Source organism: Eumetopias jubatus, unplaced genomic scaffold (genome assembly GCF_037043125.1).
Source record: "Eumetopias jubatus isolate StellerSeaLion01/CBP00866 unplaced genomic scaffold, mEumJub1_p1.0 scaffold_16, whole genome shotgun sequence".
Classification (NCBI taxonomy): domain Eukaryota; kingdom Metazoa; phylum Chordata; class Mammalia; order Carnivora; family Otariidae; genus Eumetopias; species Eumetopias jubatus.
Genome location: NW_028274822.1, coordinates 68,255,815 through 68,282,003, shown reverse-complemented (window position 1 = coordinate 68,282,003; position 26,189 = coordinate 68,255,815). Strand labels below are relative to the sequence as shown.

Genomic DNA, 26,189 nt, shown 5'->3' with positions numbered 1-26,189 from the left:
CGTGCGTGGCTACCTCTCACCCTGCCCATCTCTCTGCAGCCCTGCTCTACAAGCCTGTGGACCGGGTGACACGCAGCACGCTGGTCCTGCATGTGAGTCACCCACCCACCTGGGACCTTCTCACTCTGGGGTTCTTGGCTTCTGATGTTCGTCAGTGTTGCCCGCCCCTTTCCCCCTGTTCCTGCCACACACCTTTATTGAAGATGCAGAAATGAGAGGCTCACACAGGGGTGAGGGGAGAACAAAGCAGGTTCTCGAGGTGTCCCGGGTGCTCTTGGAGGGGGAGGTACCGGGAGGGAGCACCCTGTCCCACCTAAGAAGGGCCTCCAAGGTAGACGGAGTGGGGGCACAGAGAGCAGGTGCCTTCCACGGCTTTGAGGATGACCACTGCTTCCCAGCCTGGGGAGAGGGAGTGTGGGGAGGGCCCGCCTCAGTGGGGCTGCTCCTGAAGGCAGCAGGGAAGACAAAACTGGCCCCTAGTCCTGCTGCCCAGGTGATGCTATTCACTTACATTTAGAGCCCAGGCACCCCTCAAGGGCACATTTCATAATTCCTCACTACGCTCTGGTAAAGAGGGAGATGAGAGGCATGGTTTAGAATGCCCTGGCGGGGGGCGCCTGGGTGGCTCAGTCGGTTAAGTGACTGCCTTCGGCTCAGGTCATGGTCCCAGGGTCCTGGGATCGAGCCCCGCATCGGGCTCCCTGCTCGGCGGGAAGCCTGCTTCTCCCTCTCCCATTCCCCCTGCTTGTGTTCCCTCTCTCGCTGTGTCTCTCTCTGTCAAATAAATGAATAAAATCTTTAAAAAAAAAGAAGGCGGCGGCTCTGGCCGGTGGCCCATCGGACAGAGTCTCAGAGACCTTTATCCTACCCCTCTCTGAGCGTCCTGACAGGGAGAAGCAGAGCCGCCCAGGGCTGGCGTGGGGGTCCTGGGACCATGGGCACCAGGGCTTTTCTCCAGGCTTATTTCATCTCTGCACGTCCGCTGCAGGGGAGATTTGAAAGCTAAGGGGAGTTCATTTTTCTGAACCAAGGAGCTGTTGACCTTGAGCATGAATTACATGCATTCCTAGTGGAGAAGGAGTCAGCGTTTCCATCTGTATTCTAAAGAGGTCTAGTCTCTTCTCTAAAGCAGGAGGAGCGGGGAAGGCCAGGTGCATTCTCCTGAGCTTGCACAGACCAGTGGTCCTGGACGAGACCAATTCTGCCCCCTAGGGGACAGCCAGCAATGTTGGAGACTTTGTTTCTTGTCACAACTGCAAAGGAGGAGTGCCAGCATCTAGTGGGTAGAGGCCAGGGGTGGGGGGCTGATGGCCTACAGTGCACAGGACGGCCCCACCACAAGGAATGATCCAGCCCGGAATGTCCCTGGGGCCCAGGTGGACAAATCCTGCCCTAGACCCCGCGAGTGGGAGCCCCTGTTGGCAGCGTGCACACAGCATGGACTTGAGGGAGCACCGTCTAGGTGTAGGACCTGCCTCTGGGATGGTGCTCACCAAGCACTGCGTGCCTATCCCTGGCCTGTCCAAGAGGTGTCCTGAGTTTGCCCGGCGTGTGTCTGCAGTTGGCACACCATGGTGGGCACCAGGGCTCTGCTCTTTCTGACTTGAGTCCTCTCGCCTGACATAGGACTTGCTGAAGCACACACCCTCCAGCCACCCCGACCACCCTCTGCTGCAGGACGCCCTCCGTATCTCACAGAACTTCCTGTCCAGCATCAACGAGGAGATCACGCCCCGCCGGCAGTCCATGACCGTGAAGAAGGGAGAGGTGAGCGAGGCTGGGGATGGTCTGGGTTTGCCAGCCTGCCCCACCAGGCAGGGGGACGTCGGAGCCCCTTTCTCGTCCTCAGCCAACTGCCTGCCATTGAGCCTAACACAGGAAACGTGGTACCTTTTAGGGTCTTTGACCCTGAAACCCGATCCCCTGTGCAGGGTGTCAGGGTGGAGTTGCAGGGCTCCTTGCCTCGCTTGGCCACCTCTTTTTCCACTGTGACCGGTTGTGTCCAGGGCACCCCTTGTCTTCCCTACACCCTTGCCAACTCAGGGTCCCCAGCTGAGGAGACCGGTGAGAAGGAAGATGTCATTTTGTCTGCCTGGAAAGACCTAGTTCCTCCTGAGTGTCCTTTCATTTAAAAATAGTTCCAGGTTTCCTCTGATATCCGAAGGTAGAACATTCCTATGAAATCTTTTTTAAGCTGAAATGGTGTAAAGTTAAGAAGCCTCACTATTTGTAAAAGCGAAAAATCTTCTTCAGATCTATTTGGTTACTGAAATAAATACTAACGTTTGACAAAAGCAAACTTTCGGGTAGTATGGGAAACCCGTATGACCAGATTTAAGGACTTAAAAAGGAGGAAGAGGGGGGTACAGGCAGTTTATGGGCTTGCTTGTCTTCTCCTTGGGTTCTCCTTCCTCCTCCCTCCCTCACTGACAGCCACCCCTGGCCTTTATCTCCCTGCTCATCATCGATAAGAGGGTAGAGAACAGAGGGGCTAAGAATGCATGCCCCAGCCCGCCCGCCCCGGTGGCCTCTTGCTGCCTCTGACCCTGCTGTGAGGGGCCCAGTGAGGTGCTGGGCTGGTGCCGTCCCAGCAGGCAGCACTTGGTGAGAGAGCAGAGTTGCATACATCAGGGAGGCCGGCGTCCAGCACAAGTGTGAGCAGCACCAAGGCGAGGGAGGCTGACCTGCTGCCGCTGGGCTCTTGTGCAGGCACAGGAGCTATATGGCCCCGGCGGGACACGGCCGGCAGTGAGCCTGGCAGTAGCTGCCCCTGGAAGCCACTTCCTCCTCTTTCTTCCGGTTCATGTGCCAGGTGCCCGGCACTGAGGGCTCTTATGAGAGCACTGCCGTCCTGGGAAGCCCGTGTGTGAGTCCTTTCCCTCTCAGCTTTTCATGCAGTGCTGAGTCTGCCCTCACACCCCCACCCTGCCGTCAGACCCCTGGCGAGAAATACCTTCTTGCTCCTCAGATCGGTGGAGGCGGCTATCCTAGGGAAGTGAGGAAAATCAGATGTTACCTGGGAGCTGGCAGCCCAGCCCTTGTCCCGCATCTGTTATCATAGGCTTCCTTCCGTGCTGACCCACGGTCAGGGTCTCAGGGCGACCAAACAGGGAGTGTGTAGGGGCTGGCCACTTCATGAAGAAGAGGGCTTTTATCTGCACCCACCCTCTCCCCCACCAGCGTCTGGCCCTGTTGGCCTCAGTGATACCTGCTCAGTGAGAGGGATCACTCGGGTACCTCAGCTGTAAGAGGAGGCGAAAGAAGCTAATGCCTTCCGAGAGGTTGTGAGTCTGACTTGCATGCACCTTCTCTCCATCCCATGCGTGGTAAGGGGGGTGGTGGCCAGCCCAGTATGACAGACAATTGCCCACGCTCATGCTCCCCGCCCCCACCATTCCAGGAGCACACATCACTAATCAATCAGGTGCTCAAACTCTGAGCTGATTGCAGCCTGAGCGTCCTCCTCGGTGTATCCTCAGGCTGCCCAACCCAGTCTGCTGTCCCCAGTGTGGTAGAAAGGATGTTAGAAGGGCGGTCCCCCAACCTGGTTCAATCCTGCCCTCCACTTACCAGTGGCTTTGATATGGGAAGCCCTTATTTCTTTGCCAAGTATCCATCATCTGAGGACAGTGTCTCAGGATCTGTGGCCCCTCCACCAGGTCACTGTGAGACAGAAAGGGTCTCATGACCTCTGAGGGTCTGTATAAGAGCAGGGGTGATGATTTGCCCACCCGGGCACGATGCATGTTGGAGGTGGTGGGAAAGCACCCTCTACATCACCAGTCCGGAGAGAATCTGCAGGTCCTGGGAGCGGTGGGGAGCTGCAGGCTGCTTCCTTTTAGAATTTGCAGCTGGGGAGGGTCTGAGATTTGGAAATACCTATTTTTTTTTTCCTGTGTTCTTATCTCTAAATTTGGTACATCACATTGAATACCAAGCTTCCAAACGGAGAGAGAAAATGGGCTTCTGAGTTCCCCTAATGACTCTGTGAGGTTAGAGGTATTTTCCAGGCGAGGACACTACGGCTCAGAAAGGTTAAATGACTTGCCCACAGTCACAAAGCCACTAAGTAGCTAAGCCCGGATGTGAGGCCAGGTGTGCCCTGGCACCTGTGTGCACCGCAGGTGTGTTATGATTTATGATAGCCCCTCCCGCACTCCCCCCACACCCTTGTGAACCAATAGGATTGTCCACCCCTCCCTAGTCCCTGTATAAAGAGCTGCCCGGACGTAGGTGGTCATAAGGAGAAGATGTGCCCCTTTGGTTGAGGAAGAGGGACTTTGGGCAGCTTTACAGGTGTCTCCCTGACACCGAACTGTGGCTGGCAGGTGCTCTCACCAGCCGGTATCCTGGCCCTGGCACCCCAGGGGCCGTGAGCGGCAGGCACTTCCCAGGAGGACACCCTCAGCCTCCCAGGAGCTGGTCAGGACCAAGAGGTCCTGCTGGCACATTTTCTTCCCAGGCCTGGGTCCTGTGGGCTGGTGAGTAGGTGCTCCTTCATTTCGCTGAATTAACTTTATGCTGCCAGCTGATTTCCCCAGGCGGCTGCCCGTCTGTCTGTCCTTAGCGCCACGCCGTGTGCCGCCCGACATCCCCAGCCCGGGCTGGGAGGCAAATGGGGTGATCCCGTGTGGGGGTCTTGTTTCCCAAGAGCCAGCCTTGTCCTGGAGCCGTTCTCTACCCAGGTTCCCAGGTGCCCTTCACAGAAGGCAGGTGGGCAGGCCGAACAGGAGCCGCTGGGGAAATGTTGCCGGTGCAGGCCGAGGCCAAGGGGTGGTGAGGCTCAGGCAGAGGAGACGGGAGGCCTCTTGCTTGAGGATTAAAGAATTGGAAACGCCAGACCCTGTGGCAGTTTACAAGGGGTGCTGCGGAAAGGGGGTGGGCATGAAGACAGCAGAAGGGTTGGGGTTCCCAGTGCCACCAGGCTCCGCGTGTGACCTCAGCAGTACCACTCATCTCTGAGCACCAGCTTGCTCAGCTGTGGGATGCGGCTGAGCCTAGACCCCGTGCCGTCCACAGTTTCAAAGGATGTCTGTGACGTGGGGGCCCCATGAGGGCAAGGCCAGTGCTCCACGTCTAGGCCTTTTCTCAACCCTTCATAAATACTTGCAGATGGAGCTTGGGTTCTCGACCTGTCTGGACCCAGGTTCTGATTCTTCCAGGAACTTGGGCGTGTTACTTAACTCCAGGCCTTTGCTTCTCCAAGAAGTGGTGGGGCTGGAACCTGCTGCCGGGGACAGTTCTGCCAAGTTCAAGATGTTTCATGAAGCACTCTCTGCACAGGGCCCAGCACCCAGCAGGTGCTCAGTGAACATTCCTGCTGTGCATCAGCCGTGTGCTTCCTGGGCTCACCCTGCCCTCCACCCAGCAGGCTCCTGTCCCTTCTGGGCCACGTCATGCTCTGACTTCGTTCCCCCGATCGGTTGTCTTATGATGATGCATCTCTCCAGGGCATGGGAAGCACGAGGCTTTCTCAGGGATCAGGGAGTGGTTGTGTGCTCTGCAGGGAGGCCAAGTAGCCAGGAGCCGAGAGCCCTGGGACAGGTGTGAGAGCAGGAGGGTCAGGCGGGACCCTCGGCACACACTCGGCTGCGAGCGTGTTGTTCTGGGTATACTTCTGCCACCTGCTGAACCTCCAGATTCCACCGAGTTATCCCACAGCCAGGGCTGCTCCGATGGGCAGAGTCAGCTGGGCCGCTCACATGCAGCCAGCGACCCCCGTTTCACACCTCACTCTGGGGGCACGGGAATGGGGGGGGCTCAGGCTGCCGGCCTCCTCCAAGGGCCAGACGTGCTGAATCTGGCCCATGCTTGGAGCCAAGCCAGGCACCCTCAGCCAGCAACTCGTGCCTCATTGGTCCTAGCTTTGGACCATCTTCCTTCTTCTCCTCTCTGCCCCCACCTGGGCCCTCCCTGGCAACCCTTCTTGGTCTCACCTGGCCAGGCCCCACTGGCTTATCACTGAACTCTGATTCCTATACCTGAGGAGACTTCCCAGCGCCCCCTCCATGGAACCGTGGTCTCTGGCTTCTTTGTGTGTGTGTCTCAGTCTGCTCGGCTGCTGTAACAAAGTGCCATCAACTGGGGGCTCGAACAAGAGGCTTTCATTTCTCATAGTTCTGGGGGTCCCGAGGTCAGGGTGCCAGCATGCTTGGGATCTGGTAAGAGCCTATTTCCTGGCTCACAGACGGCCACCTTCTCACCGTGTACTCCTGTGCCTTTTCCTCACAGCATGCACATGGAGAGAGCTGTCTTCCTCTTCTTCTAAGGGCACCAGGCCCATCATGGGGTCCCACCTTTGCAGGCTCACCTAAACCTAATCACCCACAAAGGCCCTGCCTGTGGATACTGTCACATTAGGGGTTAGGGCTTCAACATGCGAATTTTGGGGTGGACACAAATATCAGTCCATAATGGTGCTCTTCTTCCAGATGCGTCTTCCCTGGATGGGCTCTGTCTGGGGGTGGGGGGCAGTGTTGCCCAGATGACAGCTGGAGGAGGCCAGCCAGCCTAGGGGAGAACCCCTGGGGAAGGAGACACCCCTCTTCAGAAGACTGTGGGCACATAATGCAGCCTCACTGGCCTCAGTTTCCTTGTCTGTAGAAATGGGGGCGATGGTAACCCCCTGTCGTCATGAAGTGTGAGAGGCCCAATGACAGGGCAACTCTCAACACAGGGCCTGTACCCGCAGAGGACTTGGCTTACGGTAGCCAATAGCCCCATATGGGCGCATTTAATCCTCTAAAAAATGGCACCAGTCAGGTGTTTGCATCCCATCTTATCTTTAAGGCAGCTGAGGCTCAGAGAAACAAAGTGGCTGAGCCAGCATTATCACTGCAGAGAGAAGCGAGGGGGGTGGGCCGCAGGCAGTGGGGGTCGCAACAGCTCCAGTCACCTCACTCCCTGGCAGCGTGAGCTCACCAGTTTTTCAAGGAGGCAAGTGGTGTCCCTTCTAAGCAGGTGTTCCCCACGTGGGATGTGGGAGTAGGGGTACCATCACTGCCCCACCCCACAACACACAAAGACATGCACACACTGTGATATACACAGGGACGCAAATACACATACATACAGAGGGACATGGGGACACATACCCGTGGACACACAGGGACATGGAAACATCTAGAACGACATACAGAAACACAGGAACATGACACACATGAGGACACAGAGACAGAGATACATATACACAGGGGACACACACAGATCAGGATCCGTACACTGACAGGGATACACACACACACAGACATGCCTGCCTACATGGGGACACACACAGAGAGACACAGAGGCGCATGGATTCTCTTTCGCACAAATACACTCCTGTGGCCCCAAGGGGCTGGCTCTTCTGAGTCACTGTCCCCTAGACTTCGAGAAGTGTGGTGCTACCCTGTCCCGGGGTCCAGCAGGTTCTGGGTCTCTCCTACAGCTCTACCCAGGGGTGTTTGCACAAGATGCTGAGGCAAAAGGACAGTCCTTTCCAGCCACCCAACTTCACACCATCTTTAGACCACAGCCCACAGTGCCATGGGGCCGTGAACCTGTGCAGCCAAGCTGTGGCCCAGCCTGTGTCCCCTGGAGGACCTGACCGGTGGGCCGCACTGGATGTTGGTGCTGAGGACAGGGCTGGTGAGCATTTCTGAGAGAGACGTCTCCTGGGAAGGCACGGGCCTCCCGGCTCTACACTGGTCCCATGTGGGCTGGCAGGGCGTCTCTGCAGAAGCCAGGGATCTGAAGGAGGCCCAAGTGATGGCCGCGGGGTCCGGCAGCCCCTCGGATGCCTCAGTCAAAGGGCAGAGCAGCTCCTCACAAACTCGCTGTTGGGCCTGCAGCTTCTTCATCCCTCCTTCATGTCTGTGCTCCTCCCCGATCATCTGCTCTTGGCCCCTCTCTTTCCTGAAATGGTGTCTGTGCCAGTAGGGATTTGTTGTTTCTTCACGGGCCTGTTTCAGCAGCAGGATCCCTCCTCACCTGGGGCTTTGGGCTGGGCTCAGAGGAACAGAAAGCATCTACCCGGGGGTCAGGGCCCTAGGCTGTGCATCGGGGTGGGACCACCAGCCTTAAGAGTCTGTGCCTCAGGACTACCCCTGGGCCTGGGGAAATAATGGACAGACAGTGTGATGCCCGCACCCCCCCACTCCCCTTGCCTGCTGCCCTGCCACTCCCCTGACTCTGTCCCCTCTGCCAGGGTCCAGGCTCCCTTTGTGGATTTGCCTGTGTCGTAGTTGGGGGCCTGTTTTCCTGGGACTCGTAGACCCCTCCTGCCCATTTGCTGGATATTTTCTGTTCCAGCATGCTGGAAGACCCCAGGGTGGCCTGGGGTTCAGAAGCAAGGCCCAGTGCTTCCTCCAAAGGGAGGGCAGCTATGACATGACAGGGAAAATTCACAGTGAAAGAGCCTTACTCTGAAGATAGCCACTGCTGTCCACCACCCACGCTCTGCAAGGGTCTGGCAGGGGACGTGCACGACTCACATGCTCTGGACGGCCCTCGGAGACAGAGCGTGGCACCGAGCAGGGCTTGGACTGGGATGCTTTGCGGGGGGCAGTGGGCTGGCTAGGAAGTGTCAGGGCGCCCTTGGCTTTGGGGCTTTTCTCAAATGAGGGTTTGTATAGGCAGGAGTTCACAGCAAGGGGCCTGACAACTGTCATAGTATCAAAATAGAGTGCCTCTAAGAGCCTCCCAGGGCTGCAGTCTGAGCCCCGGGGGGGGGGGGGGGGGCGGGTGCTCCTCCCGGTCAGCCTTGTGTCCCCTCCACACAGCAGGGCAGGTGTGCGGGCTGCACCAAGCACCAGGGTAACCGTGATCTTGTGGAGGATGAATGCAGTGCTTCTGCTGAACGTGTGAACAGCAGGACCTTGGCAGGGAGAGAGGGTGGGCCGGCTGAAGGGTGGAAAGGGTGCTCGCTGCTGGGACTCTGGGCATTTCTGACCTGCTGGCAGAGGGGATGAGCCCACTTCTGAGCTGGACATAGGGGCCCTCTGCTGGTGGTGGCCAGAAGCTCAGCCCCTTTGTATGGAGAGAGGATCCATGTCCCCTCGCTGAGAGCCCCTTGGTCTCAGCCCCCTGGGCTAGAAGACCGTCTGTCATGTCCCTGCTGCGGAGACGTCTGTCCATTCACTCCTCTGGAACTTCAGGGTCCCAGGAGCCTTCGCAGACCTGCTCCCTGACCAGGACCCAGCTGTCAGGTTTGCCCTAGGCTTTTGCCCCAGGATCTCCAGCTCTGTGTGGACGTTTCTCCAGATGCACACACTTTCTTGCTTCCTGTGGGCACCAGTGCCGGGTGGGCTCTCTGCCCCCGGCAGGCAGGGAGAGGGTGAGTGACCATGAGTCATGGCCTTGGCACGCAGGCCGTCCTCCAGCCTTTCCAGAACTTAATGCTCTCCCATTTAAATCATTCACTCTCTGGAGCCAGGGGCCAGCTGGCCATTGTGAGCCAAGCTGAATGTGACAGGGATATGTGGCCTTTGCCCCTGGGAGTGTTGGGGCCCAGCCCAGGCTACACTTGCTTCTGGGTGGCTCTGCTCTTGCAGAGAGTCTAGGAGAGTTCAGGGAGGCCCAGGCTCCCTGAGAGGACTCTGAGGCTACAGGTAGCCGTGGAGCCTGGCGTGGGCCTGCCAAGCACATGGCGGGGTGGGGGGCTGGGGAGATGCTCTGGGTCTTTGCCCACTCCGATGTATGTACCTGATCCTCCAGACCCTTTCCTAGCCATCACAGTGAGGAGCAGGGAGTCCCCCTCTCTAGAGGGCCTTCCCAGAAGCCAGGGTGGCTGGGTTCCTGCTAAGCATCTGGTCTCTCTATGTGCTTTTGACCGCTGAGCATCTCCGCTTGCTCACTCACTGTGTTGACTGGGACGAGTGGTAAACTTCTCCGAGGCTCCCATTTCTCATCTGTGAAATGGGCATAAGGACCTGCCCACAGGGTGTTGTGGGGATCACATCCGATGATGAGGCCATGTGCCCGCACCGCATACGTGGAATGTGCATGGGGAAGGCTCGCCGTGTCAGCCTCTCATCCTGTTTTTGAGTCCTTGGCACGGCATGGCGTTGACCCTCATGATGTGCTGGGCACTCCTTTTTTGGATGAATTGCCGACTTACCTTGGTGTGCCATTCAGCAGTCCCTGGAGCTGTGAGCCTGTGGGGAGTGTTCTTGTCTGTCACATGAAGCACCCAGGTGCAGAGGCACATGGCTTGCTGGCAGGCCAGTGCCTCCTGTCCTCCTGCCCGGGCTAGGCCCAGTGGGCCCTGGGCAGGTCCCCTCAGACTCAGGCTGCAGGTATCCAGGCATCCTATGTGGGCTTCTGCCCGTCAGTGGGCACTGACCCTAGGAAACCCAGGGCATGGGGTCCCAGCTGTGGGCCCCCTGCTCAGCCTCCTGCTGCCCTCAGAAGTAAGCTCAGGCTCTCCCGTGACTGTCAGGCTGTCCCCTTCTTGGAGCGCTCTGGGCCCCCACCTCCTCCCTGCTCACCAGGCTGCCCCACCCATGCTCTTCTCGCTGTGGGCCTGGGCTATGTTAGCCCTTCTGCGAGAATGTCCCTCCCGTGGCTGGCCTCTTGCCCATTCTGGGTCTCCACTTGCTGCCCCACAGAGGCAGGGACCACCCTGCTCATACCCTGCTCACATCGTTTTCTCTGCAGACCACTGACATAGCCGTGACATCCCCCTCCCCAGCCTCCAAGCCAACACCTGGTACCCTGTCCACTCACCCTCCTCCACAGGCCAAGCACCCAAGGAAACTTGCTGCAAAGAAGAAAGCGTACTGTGGTGTGTTCGCCGAGACAGGGGGAGCGCTGCAGACTGGGTCTGAGAGCGGGAGGCTAAGGCAGTGAAGCCCCGCCCCCCCCACTGGCCTGCTGCCCTAACTCGAGCCCCCACTCCACCCCACAGCACCGGCAGCTGCTGAAGGACAGCTTCATGGTGGAGCTGGTGGAGGGGGCCCGCAAGCTGCGCCACGTCTTCCTGTTCACCGACCTGCTCCTCTGCACCAAGCTCAAGAAGCAGAGTGGAGGGTGAGTGCCCACATGGCACCCATCCTGCCAGCTGGGGAGGCTCTTGGGGCCAGCCGGGACTGGTTTCATAGATGAAAGAAACCTAGCTTTTTTTTTTTTTTCTTCCCCTTCCTACAGTGAGCCTAAAGAGTTCGGTAACTATGTGGCCAGGCCATTTTCTTTAGGTTACATTGTTTCCAGCCGGCCACATACCAGGCTCAGGGTGAAAGGCCACCATTAACAAGGTGGGGACGGTCTAGGTCAGGATCAGTGACCAGCCTGTTACCTCCTACAGTGGAAGGGGAACCTACCTGATGAGGTACTACTGGGGGACTGTCCCGTCATGACCCAGGAAGAATAAGTGACAGGACAGGGAGCTGCAGGGTCTGGTGCAGGTGGGCAGGTGACGGAGTGGAGCAGGGCGGGCATCACTAGACCATCCCTGTACTTTGTCTCCCCAGACCTGGTGAGAGCTTCTAAATTATTCTCAGCCTAGGCTACAAACCGCCCCCCCAACACACCCCTCCTCCCGGGGATCAGACCACCCAGGTTGCACCAGCTAGAATGGAAAAAAGAGGTCATGTTGAGAAAGACCAGAGCTGGGCTCTTTCCCCCATTCTGCCATTACCGTACTGAGAGCTTTAAATCAGTCATTTTGGAGGACAGCCTCAGTTTCCCCTTCTGTCATGGCGGGGGATTACCCCCAGTAGATCTGTAGCTCCTCACACTCTATGGCTCTGGGGGCATCTGCAGTCCTGTCGTGTAGGGCAGTGGATGCCCCTGATGTGCTCCCACGTCAGGGAGCCCGTGAGCCGCCACCATCAACCCAGGATAGGGTGGATCAGGCCTAAGTCACACAGGCAGAGTGCCCATTGCTAGAGGTCACCAGGGCTGGGTCACCAGTGTTGGCCGATGGCCTTATGCCAGCCTGTCGCATGGACCACAAGCTGGGTTTAAGGTCTTGTAAACTATGCAAGCCTCAAATGTAGGCTTTCTTGGCTTTTGAGAACAGTGACGTTAGCAAAGAAAAGCAGTCCGTGTGTTAATGTGCTGTTTCCTCACCCAGCAAAACCCAGCAGTATGACTGCAAGTGGTACATCCCACTCACGGATCTCAGCTTCCAGACAGTGGATGAGTCGGAGGCGGCTCCCAACATCCCCCTGGTGCTGGACGAGGAGCTGGATGCCATGAAGATCAAGATATCCCAGATCAAGAATGATATCCAGAGAGAGAAGGTGAGACCAGTCGGGAAGGAGCAAGGGTAGGCCCTGCCGCTGGCGCGGCAGCAACCCCCCCGAACATGGGTATTTGGGTATCTGACCTACTTCTGGCCTCGGGGACGTGCTGGGACCTCCGCGGGCCCACCGTCAGGCTTGGAGCCATCCAGCGTGTGGGGTGGGGGAGGTGCCCAGCTGCACCGATGGGGAAAGAGTCCCAGATAGGGGGATCAGCCCCTCTAGGTGTTCTGGACTGCCCCAGGCAGGCCTCTGGTTGTTTCTGGAGAGGGAACTGTGAGGATGAGGCATTCACATAGAGGGTTACCCCGACCAGAGCCGGCACCATGCGGTGGCCACAGACAAGGTGGGTCCCCAGAAGATTGGGCTTCGGTTCAGGGATGCCTGGCTGAGGTGGGCTCAGCAAGACAGGGGTCTTCCTCACCCCTCTCCCACCTGCTGGCCTACCACACCACAAACCCTGTAGGCCGAGGAAGGCTCTGGGAGCAGTGGGGACAGAACCGGCGGGAACGGGTGGCACTGGGCCCCCGGAATGGAAACGTGACTGTGTGGCCTCTCCCCACAGAGGGCAAACAAGGGCAGCAAGGCCATCGAGAGGCTGAAGAAGAAGCTGTCAGAGCAGGAGTCGCTGCTCCTACTCATGTCCCCCAGCATGGCCTTCAGGGTCCACAACCGCAACGGCAAGGTGAGCGCCCGCCGCGGTCTCGCTTAGCCAGCTGGAGTCACCCGCTGCTAGCCCAGGCAGACCCTCCTGGCCCCCGGCTCCCACCTCGCTGTGCTGTGGCCGAGACCCAGCACCCAGCCGCGTGGCAGCTGGGTTCCCTGGCTCCCGTGTGGCCTGCACAACAGCAGCCCTTTTCCTCTGGAGGGCGTTCTCACACCAAGAGGGGCTTGTTCGGTATGGCTCCCCCAGGCCCGTGCGTCCCTCTGCCTGGTGCTTTGGGCCGAAGCCCCCAGATTGACAGGCAGCTGGCTCAGCCCTCACAGCTGGGAGGTAGCGGGGTCTCCAGGAAGTCTGAATAGGGCAGGGGTTCGCAGGTTTGTACAGACCCGGCCCTCAGGACAGGGATTCTGTCTGGGAACCTTGTGGGCCTGAGAGGGGACCTTCTCTCCTGAGTCTGACTCCTGGTGCCATCTGGAGCCCGGGCCTCTCCCTCTCTGGGCATCGCTCGTAGCTGTCAGCACGCAGCCTAGGGGGAGGCAGCTGGGGGCTTTGCAGAGCCTCATCTCTGGGTCACAGCTCAGGGCTTGTGTGCTGGACACAGGTGGTCAGGGTGGCATTGGCCCTCACCTCTGCAGATCCCACCTGGTAACCTTCTCTGTGGCCCTAAGCCACAACATGCCATGCTGTGGCCCAGGCAGTCCAGGCAGGGGACCAGCGCCAGAGGCAGAGCTGCACGGGCCACGGGAGCTGGGGCCTGAAGCCCAGCTGGCAGGAAGGGTGGAGAGTGCCAGAAGCACGAGCCAAGCTGTGAGCACACTCAGCCACCAGGCTCCAGCCAGCCTCTGGCACCCAGGTCCCTTTGCCTTGGAGGGGTGCACTGCCGGACTCCGTATGGACAGCGACAGGGAGCGGCGCCTGAGTGGGAGCGGAGGTAACCAGGGTGCATTCTCCTCGCCCCCCAGAGTTACACATTCCTGATCTCCTCTGACTATGAGCGTGCTGAGTGGAGGGAGAACATCCGAGAGCAGCAGAAAAAGTGTAAGTGGCATCTGCAAGGGGAAACTTGGAACCTCAGGGCTGGATGTTCATCTCCTCCTGTGGTTTCAAGCTTTTTCTTGCTTCCCGAGGGGTTGGGCAGTGGTGCTCTTACCCAGGTGAGATGCTACGTGAGCTCTGATTCAAAAAATAAATTGGACAGGAGCTCCTGCTAGGGCCCTGCCCTCTGTGCCCGCTTTCCTAGGCCTCCCCTGCATTCCCTATACATCATCCCCACCTGCTTTCTGACCTTCCCTGTGAACTCTCCCTCTCCCCCAGTGCCTTCCCTAAATTCCCCGCCTGCCTCCTGAACCTCCCTACTCTGATGCCCACCTGCCCCCTGTGGCCCCCCTGCGCCCTTGCCTGTCCCACCCCCAGGCCTCCCTCACCCTCTAGCAGGTGCTGATGCCAGAGGGGCCCTTGGCTGGACCCACCTGGGCAGCCACACTGTGCTCGCCCCACTCGCTGTCCAAGGGGGCCAGCCCTTGATCACTCTTAGGATAGGGTGCTCACTCTCTCGGGGATGGTCCCTTCCCTGGGTGCTTCCCTCTCTTAGCAGTTCTCTCCTCCTCCTGAGCTCAGAGCTGGCCCTGGGCCTGTCTGGCAGTCTTCAGGGGTGGGAAGGCAGACCCTGCCGCAGGTCCTGGGGCTGCAGCTGCTGGGGTCCTTCCCCTGCGCCCTAGCTGTATGGTTCGGGACTCCTGAGCCGTCCTTGCTGAGAGTTTCCCAGGTGTGCTGCGTGTGGCACTGTTCCAAGAGTGCCTGCAGAGAGAGCCGGGCTGAGCACTGTGTCCCAGGCGGGCTGGGAGCTCCACACGCCTCTGCCCTGTCCTGAGCTCCCACCCCTCCGGGCTTACCATCCTTGCCCGTGTGGAGCCATTTCCCCCCCGCAGGGCCCCTGCATCCTGGGGGACGAGGCACTCTTGGTGCCTGCGGCCCTGCCCCGGCTCATGTCCTGGGTTTCCTTTTATAACCAGGGGACCCCAGCCATTTGCAGCATGGCAGTGTCTACTCCCTGCTCAGCGCTGCAACAGAAATAAGCCCCTTTTCCTCACCTGGTGGAGACAGGGGTCTTCGTTGGCGCAGAGCACAGGGCGGGGGTATGCTGGGTGTCTGTGTGGGAAGATACTCCCGGGCACCATCTCCCAGTTGCCTTGGGGCTGTGCTTAGGTGCAGGCCCCCTCTTGTTTTTGCAAGTCTTAGGCTAATTCCTCCTGCACTCTGAGCCCAGCCTTGGCCAAGGCCACGCCTTGCTGGGCCACTTAACCAGCTCCTCTCTTGGGAGCAGGTCGCCCCCTCCTGGCCACCGCAGCTCATCACCAGGGTGTGGTGAAGGTCCTGCGCAGGGACATCAGAGAACACCCTCTGGGTGTCCCGGCAGTCTGAGGAGCCATGCGCACTGGCTGGTTGTGATGCACTGGGTTCTACCCTCTCAGGTTTCAAAAGCTTCTCCCTGACGTCCGTGGAGCTGCAGATGCTGACCAATTCGTGTGTCAAACTTCAGACTGTCCACAGCATTCCACTGACCATCAACAAAGAAGGTGGGCTGTCTTCCCAAGGGCTGCTGTCCCTTTCTGCTGTCAGCACTGTCTTTGGGACCGTGGGTTTCTCGAAAGAACGCGTGTGCTGCTTAGGGCCTATCGGCCTCTCCCAGGAGTGGATGGGACGGGTCAGCGTGGTCTGTCTCCAGCTGCCGGGTGGTGGAGGAGACCCGTGACTTTATTCCTGGTCACACGACACATCTCAGACCCTCTGTGCTCTGGGTCTGGTCCCGCCGCCCTGTCCTCCCAGTCGGGTGCTTCCTGCCCACACCTTTGGTCATGCTGCATTTGCGTTCACTCGTGCACACGCTTGCGTCCTCTCATTCCTACTCACAGTATATGCTTGTGCACATGCATGTACATGCACAAGATCCATGTCGCATGCCACCCCTCCCCCTTCCTGTCCTGGGAGGCTTATTACGTTTCACCTCAGTCACCTGTCTGCCGTGTTGCGAACCCAACTCAGATCCTAAGGTCCCTGAGACAGAGGCTACAGTGGATATGTTTCTGGCTCGTGACGTCACCTGGCCTCGTGCTGAGCAAATGGCAGTCACATGGTGCTCCCCTTTGAGGGTTGATTTTGAAGCAGAGCCTGTCATTTGCCTCCCTCTGTCAGGAGAACGGATGCTCACCTCTTCACTCTCTTGCACAGATGATGAATCTCCAGGCCTGTACGGGTTCCTGAATGTCATCGTCCACTCTGCCACCGGCTTTAAGCAGAGTTCAAGTAAGTGGTTGCTTTGGGGAGGAAGGCGGCAGGACACTGAGCTGGAGGCTGTGAGGAACCAGGGTTGTGACTCAGATTATCATCAGATGCCTTGGACCCTTAACCCTGTGAGGTCCCGTGCGGGTTGACACCCAGAGTGGATTGTTGCCGGTGTCTGGTCTCTAGTCTCTAGACCAGATGTAGGAGCTGCCGAGCTGCCCCCCCCCCCCCCCGCAGGCGGGTCTTGTCATTGCAGGCAGTGGAGTCCGCTACAGACAGGAAAATATAGGCGGGGTTCCAAGCTGTGGGCAGCAGCGCCTTGACCCAGCCAGCAGAGTAGATTTGGCTGCTGACAGCTAAACGGATTCCCTTTTCCTCCCACCCCTCCAAGGCGGGGAGCGCCTCGCGAGTGCTCAAGCTGTCGGAGCAGCGGGGCTGGTTGCATTTCAGTCCAGGGCAGCACACTCTGCACCCCTCAGCGTGCCACCACCACGCGAGCCCTCGGGGCCCCTTGTAGGAGGACACAGGACAGGCACTGCGCTGCTGACCTTTCCCACTAACGCTGCAAAGCTGACCGAGAAATCGCCGATGAGCTACAGCCTAGAAGACAGCATTTACAAACTGTGTGTGTGTGTGTATACACATGATATGGGACGTGTATTCAGAGCATATAGAGAACTTTCAGAAACTCCGTGCAAAGGAGACAACCCAGTTTTTAAAATTGAGCAAAAGATTTGAGTACACTTCACCAAAGAAATACGGGTAGCTAATGAGCACGTGAAAAGATGCTCATGGTTGTAGGGAAATGTAAATTAAAACCACAGTGAGGTCCCACTTCATACCCACCAGGATGGTGATAATCAAAAAGGTGCACAGTGACAAATGTCGGTGGGGATGTGGAGAAATTGGAACCCTCACACACTCCGCTGGTGGGGCTGTGAAATGGCTCAGCCACCCCGGAAGCCAGTTTCACGGTTTCTTAAAAAGTTAAAACACACCCCTACCGTGTGACCCAGCAACCCCGCTTTTTAAGTATTTACTCTAGAGAGATGAGGGCGTGTTCGCATAAAACACACCACATTCATCCACACGATGGAGCACCACTCAGCAGTAGAAAGGTACAGAGTACTGATGATACAGGCAGCCACAGCGATGAATCTAAAGAGAATTATTCCCAGCAAGACACCTGATTCAAAAGACTAGATGTCGTATCATTCCACATGTCAGAAATTTCTAGAAAAGGCACAATTTGGAGACAGAAAGGCTGGCAGGGGTTTCCTGGGGCTCAGGTGAGAGGAAGATTGGACTGCAGTTGAACCCAAGGGGCCTTCTTGTGGGGAGAGGGCAGTGTCCTAAAACAGTGGCAGTGCTGTTTTCACAAGTGTTTAAATTTACTAAAAATCCCCAAACTTAAAACAGATGGGTTATGCAGTGTGCAGATTATACCCCCATAAAGTCATATGGGGACTTCATGTAAAAAGTTTTTGCAGTTGTTATGTAATTGCTCCCCTGGGCACACCTGCCCCACGCCCCCCTCACGTAAATGCTGGTGTTTTCCAGGGTGCCATCGGGGCCTTCACTGCGTTTACTCCCTCCTTCCTACGCCCGGGGACCTTTCCATCAACAGCGCAGATGATGCCTGGCTCCTGCCTCTCCATCCCCACTTTGCTCTCCTGGGCCCCCTCTGTTACCTTTCTATCTGTGTCCTCAGCGTCCCACGTTCTAAATTCTGCATCCCCAAACTGAACCTATCACTTGGGCCCCTAAACTTGTTCCTCTTCTTTTTTGTCCTGCCCCAGTGAGAAGTACCACCCTCCACCCCATGGCCGGGCCAGAAACCAGCATCTGGTTTACTGGTCATATCAGTAAGATGACATTCTCCATCAATGGAGTTTCCTCGTTACCGCTGGCTACCTGCCCCACCCTTCATCCAGACCCTGGCAGTGGCCTCCTCCCTGGTCCTTACCTCCGCTCCCCTCCATGCCCCACAATTCTTCCAGCACGGAGCTGTTTTCAGTGCCCTGCCCTGGCCTGCAGCACCCTTTGCCCCAGTTAAGTTGGTAAACTCAAACTGCGCAGGTGGTAGGCACTTTCCCCAGCGCCACCCCTCTCTGTGCATCGTCCTTCTTGTGGTAATGGCACATTCATCTCTGCCCAGGTCACCAGCCGTAAGGCTCTGCTCACATAGAGGCTTTAGTCAGGGTTTGTCATGGGACCAAGTGAACACATGTTCTGAGAGGTGCTGGTTCAATTGCACCACGGGGTGGAATCATTGCATGAGGTGCAGGGGCTTGTGCTAGCCACTGGTGTGTTGTTTTATTTTAAAAAGAAAATTAAGGGGCCCCTGAGTGGCTCAGTTGGTTGGGCATCTGCCTTCAGTTCAGGTCATGATTCCAGAGTCACAGGATCAGGCCCTGCATCGAGCTCCCTGCAGCAGGGGGTCTGCTTCTCCCCTCCCCCACTCATGCTCTCTCCCTCTCACTCACTCTCTCTTTCTCTCAAATAAATAAATAAAATCTTAAAAAAAGAAAATTAGGGCCATTTTTTTTTCTGATTTTGAAAATGTCAGGGAACAAGAATTCCTGTGCCCCTCAAGGGTCCTTTCAGCTGGACTAAGAACCACATTGACATGAGACCAACTAACAGGAGAAAATTCAGTTTAATAGTGTACACACGGGAAATCCACACAAACATGGAAATTATAGAGCTAGTCCTAGGCAAAGCGAGGCATATGTGTCATTCTGAACTAAGGAGAAGGGGGTAGGGGTCGGGGAGTTGAGAGGAAAGGAATGCATATCACAGGGCAATAAGAACAGATGTTTGGGGATGCCCAGGTGGCTCAGTTGGTTAAGCATCTGCCAGGCCTCTGGGATCGAGTCCCTCATAGGGCTCCTTGCTCAGCGGGGAGCCTGCTTCTCCCTCTCCCTCTGCTGCTCCCCCTGCTTGTGCTCTTGCGCGCGCTCTCTCTCTCTCACAAATAAATAAAATCTTTAAGAAGTAAAAAAAAGAAAAAGAACAGATGTTTGCCCTGCCATACCAGTGGGTGACTCAGATAAAATTTATTTCTGCTCGTAACCCTTATTTTGGATCCCTCCATCTAGATTCTTCTATGTAGTTAAGGCACCCCTCCATCTAGATTCTTCTATGTAGTTAAGGCAAGGGTGAAAGTTCCTCTTCAGCTCAGAATAATCTCCATGTCACAGTGGCCCATCTTGGGGCAGCCTGCCCTTGGCCCCCTACAAAAATAACCCCTGCTCTTATAGAGAATGTGGGTAATGTGGAAAAGCGTGGTCACCTTCCCTGTGTCGCCCTTCCACAGATCTGTACTGCACCCTGGAGGTGGACTCCTTTGGTTATTTTGTGAATAAAGCCAAGACACGTGTTTATAGAGACACAGCGGAGCCCAACTGGAACGAGGTGAGGTACTTCTGGGCACGTCTTGCATGCTGGCCCTGGCAGGCAGGCCAGGATCTTGTCCTGGGGGAGAGTCTGAAACCCCCCCCCCCGCACTCTACCCCTAGGGCTCCCTGATGGCTTACCCCCTCCGCGCCCACCCCCCTCCCCCGCACAGGCGCTGCCGCCAGCATTCCACCAGCATGCCGGGAATCTCCTGGGAGGAGGGGGGGCTAGTCCAAGAGATTTTATCTCTGTTCCTGAGAATCCACCACCCCCCCAATCACAAAGAAACAGCCTATTTTGCTGGAGAAGCTTTTGGAAAAAGGAACTTAAAAGGGCTTTTTGTGCTGCCTTTGTTATTGCTTAATGTTTACTTGGTAAGTTTCCATAGTGTTTTTCCTCAGAAGTTGGAATGAGCCCTGTGATCCTCTTGGTTTCTGGAAGCCTGGGCTCTGCCAGCCGGGGCTGGCGTAGGGACCTGATTTGCCTGTCCCCGGGTGTTGGGTTTGTATAGTTTGCTGCTCTGTTCTCCTTCCCCTCGGAGAGCTGTTGCGTTAACTCGCTTACCATCTTGCCTTGAGCCTTTGGGAGTACGGGAATGGTTACAGAGTGGCCAATATTGATGAAGTCCCCAGATCTGTGAGAATGCCATTTCCCAGTCTCTGGAGCAGCTGTGGCCCTCAAAGGCCCATTGCTTGAAGATATGGGTGGGGGCATACCTCCCACCCCCCTGCATATGCAGCAGCTAAGTCCCACCTGGCTGCCTGGGCCACCTCGAGTCGTGTGGGTCGTGAGCGCCCAGCTCGCCTTTCTTGGTGTGCCCTACTCTGATCATCAGACTCGATGCATAGTAGGACTGGGGCACGGGGAGCCCATAGGATTGCCCGGACATGATAGCCCTTGGCATCCCTGCAGAAAGGGTGGGGGCTGCCACGGCAAGGGAGCAGCACAGCCAGACGGAGCCACCAAAGGCTTTGCAGGGAGCAAGAGGGCCGTGACTGACAGGGGCAGTGAGGGAGGGGGCCTGGACACAGCACAAAGAGTTCCGGTGAGAGCCGGCTGTGGAGGCTCAAGGAACCAAGGCATGGAGGGTTCCAGACCAGCAGGTCCCCTGGTAGCCGGCCTGCGTGTGCATCTGGATCGTCCAGGGGTGTTGCATGTTCCTGGCATATGCGCCCTCCCCACCCCGATGCGGGCTCAGAAATCTCTCCTTTTTTCTTTTCTGTCACCCTCTTCCCATTTCCCCACCACAAACCTGTGCCTGCAACAGCACTGGTGTGAAATGCAGAATTTACTGAAGATATCCTGGGGTGATGGAGGAGAAAGTTAACACCACACATCCCACAGCAGACTCCTCAAAAGCCTACAGGAACAGTTCTTTCCTCTCTCCTGTTATCACCTCCCTGGGTCGATTTTTTCCCCCCCTTTCAAATAGACTGACTTTTTAGAGCAGCTTTAGGTCCAGAGCAGAAAGGACAGAGATTTCCCACATACCCGCTGTCCCCAAACATGCACAGCCTCCCCCACTAATCAGTGATCCTACACTGACACATCATTATCACCCAAAGTCCATAGAATATCTGCACTTGTAACCAGCACCTCTGCGCTTCTGATGTAGGTGGTGTGGGGACTGTCCTTTGACATTCTGGCTTAGGGAGTTTGGATCAGATGTTAGAGGCATTCAGAGCTTCCAGAAGCATCCAGACTGGGCCACATTGGGGTGCTCACAGGGAAGTAACTTCTGAGGGTCTTCGTCGCAGGACTAACGCGGAGAGGGTCTCGAGGCATGGGTCCTCGTGGGGCAGCAGGGAAGCCACTGGACCTGTCTGCTAATGAGACTTTCCTTCTTTCTGGGGACTTCAGGAATTTGAGATCGAGCTGGAAGGCTCCCAGACCTTGAGGATACTGTGCTATGAAAAGTGTTACAACAAAACGAAGATCACCAAGGAGGATGGCGAGAGCACAGACAGGATCATGGGGAAGGGCCAGGTCCAGGTGAGGCCACCACCCTCCTCTGCCCCCTGCGGAGCCCCTCTGCGCCCCCTCATATACCTGCCCCTGGACCTGCCCACACCCTCCTCCGGATGTTCCCAGTTCTTTCCCCAGTTGACCTTCTGGGACATGGAGATGGCCTGGCTCCAGGGGTTGGGGGCAGGTGCCCCTGGACTTGCAAAGGGACCCTTACAGGTCTTTTCTTGCCCCTCTCTGTGTTTGAGTGTCTATTATACCCCATCTTGTCCCCAAAGGAAGTTCAGTTCGGCTTGTTCTCACAGCAGGGGCCTCAGTTCCTCCATGGCCTTGTGCTTCCTGTGGCTCACCTGTGCAGTTCTGTGCCCCATTGGGGGGAAGCCCTGATATCCATGTTCCTTACGGGCCTCTTACCAGACCCAGCCGAGCAGGTTCCTCCCTGCCCCGCCCTAGGGGTGGGCACTGACTGCTCCCACTCCTCTCCGACCCTTGGACCCTCGGGTAAAGCCCCCAGCAGAAGTGGGCTGGGCATTCCAGGTGTCCGTGGGAGAAGGGGGCTCTCCATGAAGCCCCGCCTCCCTTCTCTGAGGGCAGGAAGTAAAATCCTTTGGTGCTGAAATACTGAGCAGCAGGGATGAAGGAGAGGGAGGGTGACTCACCCCTGAGTAATTTCGTCTTGGGGTGGGGGCGGCGGCACGTGCTCATCCTTCAGAGGAGCAAGTCCTCACTTAGCAGGGGCTCCAGACCCCCTCTCTGTTTCACCAGGTTCTCAGGTTCTGGTTCCCCAGGTTTTCACAGCTGCCTAATTTCCCACCCTGGAAGCTTATTAGGGAATTCAGTGGCTCAGGGCCTCTAGGGACACCCCCCCCCCGCCACCCTGTACTTTGAGACCAGGTCTAAAAGCAAAAATGCTCCTCTGACTGCCTTGTACCTGCCCTCCCCGACCTGCCTTCCAGCAGACACCACCCCATACCCCGCACCTTCCCAGGAGAGCAGGCCCAGGGCCTCAGCCGCCCCCACAGACAGGACCTGGGGCTGGACTCTACTGAAGTCAGGGGTAGAGCCGGCCTGGGGCAACACTGCAGTGGGTCCACTAAGGTTTGGGATGCACACTGGGGATCAGTGGGGCAGCCTTACCTGGCATAGGGAAAGCAGGATTCTTGGCCCCTCTCTCAGTTGGTGTAACTGGGGTGCAGGGGGTTCCCAAACAGACCAGGTTCAGCTACTCAGCGCTGATAAAATCCAAAGGCAGAGAGACGAGAGATGGTGAGACAAGAAAGGGATTTACTTCAGCGAGGCCACCACCGGGAGAACAGCAGCCTAGCGTCTCAAAGACGGTCTCCAAACTGCTAAAAGTACTTGCAGGTTTATAGAAGGAACGTGTGGGACAAAGGTCGGTGGGGGCCTGCAGGTGGGCAGTGAAGGTCAGGTGGAGCATTGTCTTGGGGTCGGTCACGTGGGGTCTTGCCGAATTCAGGGCAGTCCTTACTGCTTGAGGGGATAGCTTCGGTTCTCATCACGGGTTGCTTTGCCCGCAGGGTCTTTTGCTGAGTTAACAGATAAGCTGGAAAGAAGAACGTAGTCAATGAGGAAGTGTGGACTGAGGTTGAGATGAAGGTGGTTGAAATCCTCTGTCAACGGGCATGGTCTTTGAGGGCCAGCTGCTGCTGGTCCAGGGCCACCCGGTAGATGTCCTGGACCTGGGTCCTACCTGTGGCTTAGATGCTGAGGGAGAAGGGGATGGTTCCTCCTTGCTCCCCATCAGCCTTGTACACCATTGAGCCAGTTGTAGGGGTCTTGGTAGCACAGGGCTTCTGGATAGAAGAAACAGAAATGCAAGCCAGTGCTTTTCAGCTGTTCCACTTTTGGGGTCCTATCCAGGGATCTTTGACAAGCCAGATCCCTTCCCCAACCATGAGCTGGGCATGGGTCCCACCTTGACAGATGCATGTGCCCACTGCAAAGTTGGGGTGGTGTCTGGGGGGTGGCTCGCATGCTTAGTGCGGACACTCACCATTCTGCCGCTCACGTGCGTTGACTCCCCAGTGTCCTTGAGATCCAACCTCATATGTCCACGTAGATCCCATTCACCTTCTTGGCTTGATAGGGAATCCCATGGATTGAGTCAACCACATCAAGGGGCTCTTCTGCTCTTAATGGACACTAAGGGGTTTCCCAGCTTTCGCTGCTCTGTGAGCAGCTGGTGCTGGACATCTTTGAGGACTGACATGTTTTGGCGCCTAGTGGGCAACAGTCACAGCTCGGGCCCTTTGAGTTTTCAGGCTCTGCTCTGCTGCTCGACAACTAATGTGTTCCCCTTGCTCCCCCTCCCCTCTCCCTCTTCACGTTTGCATCTGTCCCCAGCCCCGGCATCCCTCCCGCACACCCATGCCCTGACCCCCGTCTTGCAGAGAGCCCCACGGCAAGCTAAGGATGCACATGGACTGGGTGTCCGGCTCCTTTTTTCAGTCCATCACACAAGACTAAAGGAGGCTCAGGGCGCCTGGGTGGCTCAGTTGGTTGGGCGACTGCCTTCGGCTCAGGTCATGGTCCTAGAGTCCCGGGATCGAGTTCCGCCTCGGGCTCCCTGCTCAGCGGGGAGTCTGCTTCTCCCTCTGACCCTCGTCCCTCTCATGCTCTCTCTCTTATCTCATTCTCTCTCTCTCTCAAATAAATAAATAAAATCTTAAAAAAAAAAAAAAAAGACTAAGGGAGGCTCAGATTCCACCGACCTTTGACTCGACTCGTCCAAATCCTCTAATGCGAGAGTCCCGGGGGGGTGGTAAGATTTGAACCAGGGCCTCTGAGCACTGTCACTGGATAACCGGGTGGCTCAGTGGAAGAGAGAAAAGAAAGAGGATGCTCATCCCCTTCTTCCATTCCGTCAGGCCCTCTCTGGAAACCCTTTGCCATGACACTACTGGATATGAACAAAATATTCCTTTATGAGCACAGCCTGTGCTCTTAGACACACCGGGGGTGCCACGTGAGCACCCTGCCCCGTCCCGGGGAGGAGGGGAGCAGCGGGGTCGTGGGGGCTGGCTTGGGGCATCTCCGAGCTTCAGCTGTTCTCTACCCCTTTCTGCCCTCTGACCCCAGTCTGCATTTCCCCATGCCGGCGCTCTGAGGGGTGCTCCTCAGCAAACACTCTCCCTTCCTGTTCCTTCCAGTAGCACAAGATAGGACAGGAGCGGAGGATGTGGGCTCCATTAAAAAAAAAAAAGGAAGAAAGAAAGCAATTGTACATGACCTTGTTAGAACGTCAAGGTTGACTATATTCAGCAGGATACAGGTATAGGGACCACTGCAGTGGGGTTTTGCAGCAGCGGGAGAGATGGAGCCCAACTCTGAACACGACAAGGAGAGAGGGAATTCATAGCCAAGGAGCGGGGTGTGGGGGATCATCGGTTGGAAGTTACTAAAGGGAAACAGCAGGGGTAAGGGGGGATTCTGGCTAAACCAACCTAATGGGTTCCTTGCTGAAAGCAGGCTGGGGCAATCGGACATCACCCAGGGGTGGTGGGGAGCAAGGAGTCTGGTCACTTACCAAAGGTAATCAGCTATCAGAGATATCGGGGGGTGGTTCTTGCTACAGTTGGGCGCTTGGGGACATTCCCAAGAACGAGGTTTGGTTAGAAAACAACTCGGAGGAGCCTGACTGGTGTGGCCCAAGGGAGACCCTCTGTCCACTCCCTCAGCCCCAGTGCACCTCCTGTGAGCTGGGGCAAGTCGTCACTGCCCGGATAAATGTATTTCCTCACGTGTAAACTGGGGCCAGGGGCCATGGAGCCGGGCGCGGGGGTCTTCAGTGGCCACTGCTGCTCTATTACTCGGTGTCGTTACTGTTGGTGGAGAAGGCGGACTCTGGTTCCACCCCGTCGTCCGGGTCTGCTTCCATGGAAGAGCTAAGTGAGTGGGAAGCCTGGCCGCTGAGCCATCATTAGCCAGGAAGGAATCCCAGCATGACACAAGGTCCGTTTGTGACTCACACAGAGTAGGCAGTGGCTGGCCCTGCCCCTGGAGACCCCCATTCCCGGTGGGGCCTGTTTATGAGCTGGCATCCCCAGGAGCAAGAAGGCAGGAAGTCAGGGGAGGAGGGGTGATGGGCCCCTGTGGCCCCAGCCAGGCCTCCTTCCGCCTCCCCCCACCCCCCACCCCCAACACTGGGGCACACCTAAGGGAGGGCGTCCAAGACTCTGAGTGGGGGCTTTTCCCAACAATATCAGGCCCCTTCCAAGTATGCCATGTGGGAGGGACATAGAGCCCTGCCTGTCCTGTTGCTGGGGTCGGGGGGGGGGCTGGGAATAGCATGGCCTTCCTCCCTCCCCCAAGTGCTTCCCACCCCCCCACCCAATATGTACATTGACTCAAGCTGAGTGTAAAGCCCTTCCTGTGAGGTGGGGAAGGTGCAGCACCCCAGGAGTGTCTACGGGGGGCCAGGGAGAAGTCTACAGCTGACCAGGAGGGCAGAGGCCGGGCAGGCCCCTCCGAGGGGCCAGGGATGGAAATCAAGTCTCCAGCAAAGCTGCTCACACACCTGCCTGGGCAGAAGGCATCGGAGTCATCTGGGGAGCTAGGTCCCAATTTCCTGGGGCTAGATCAGTCAGTTTTCACTCCTCGGCATGGTACTGATGAGCTAAGGGTTCAGAAACCACCAG

At 57.1% G+C, this 26,189-nt stretch overlaps 1 protein-coding gene across 1 annotated transcript in view; it reads left to right on the top strand.

Moving 5' to 3' along the window:
* Positions 1-26,189, top strand: part of BCR (BCR activator of RhoGEF and GTPase) — a 116,974-nt gene that overhangs the window by 77,908 nt on the left and 12,877 nt on the right. Inside the window, exons 7-16 of the mRNA XM_028094173.2 lie at positions 40-92; positions 1,627-1,767; positions 10,886-11,007; positions 12,053-12,221; positions 12,787-12,906; positions 13,848-13,923; positions 15,357-15,461; positions 16,114-16,188; positions 19,487-19,584; positions 21,427-21,558. Of these exons, the coding sequence (XP_027949974.1) occupies positions 40-92; positions 1,627-1,767; positions 10,886-11,007; positions 12,053-12,221; positions 12,787-12,906; positions 13,848-13,923; positions 15,357-15,461; positions 16,114-16,188; positions 19,487-19,584; positions 21,427-21,558 (1,091 nt within the window). The remainder of the gene's footprint in view (positions 1-39; positions 93-1,626; positions 1,768-10,885; positions 11,008-12,052; positions 12,222-12,786; positions 12,907-13,847; positions 13,924-15,356; positions 15,462-16,113; positions 16,189-19,486; positions 19,585-21,426; positions 21,559-26,189) is intronic.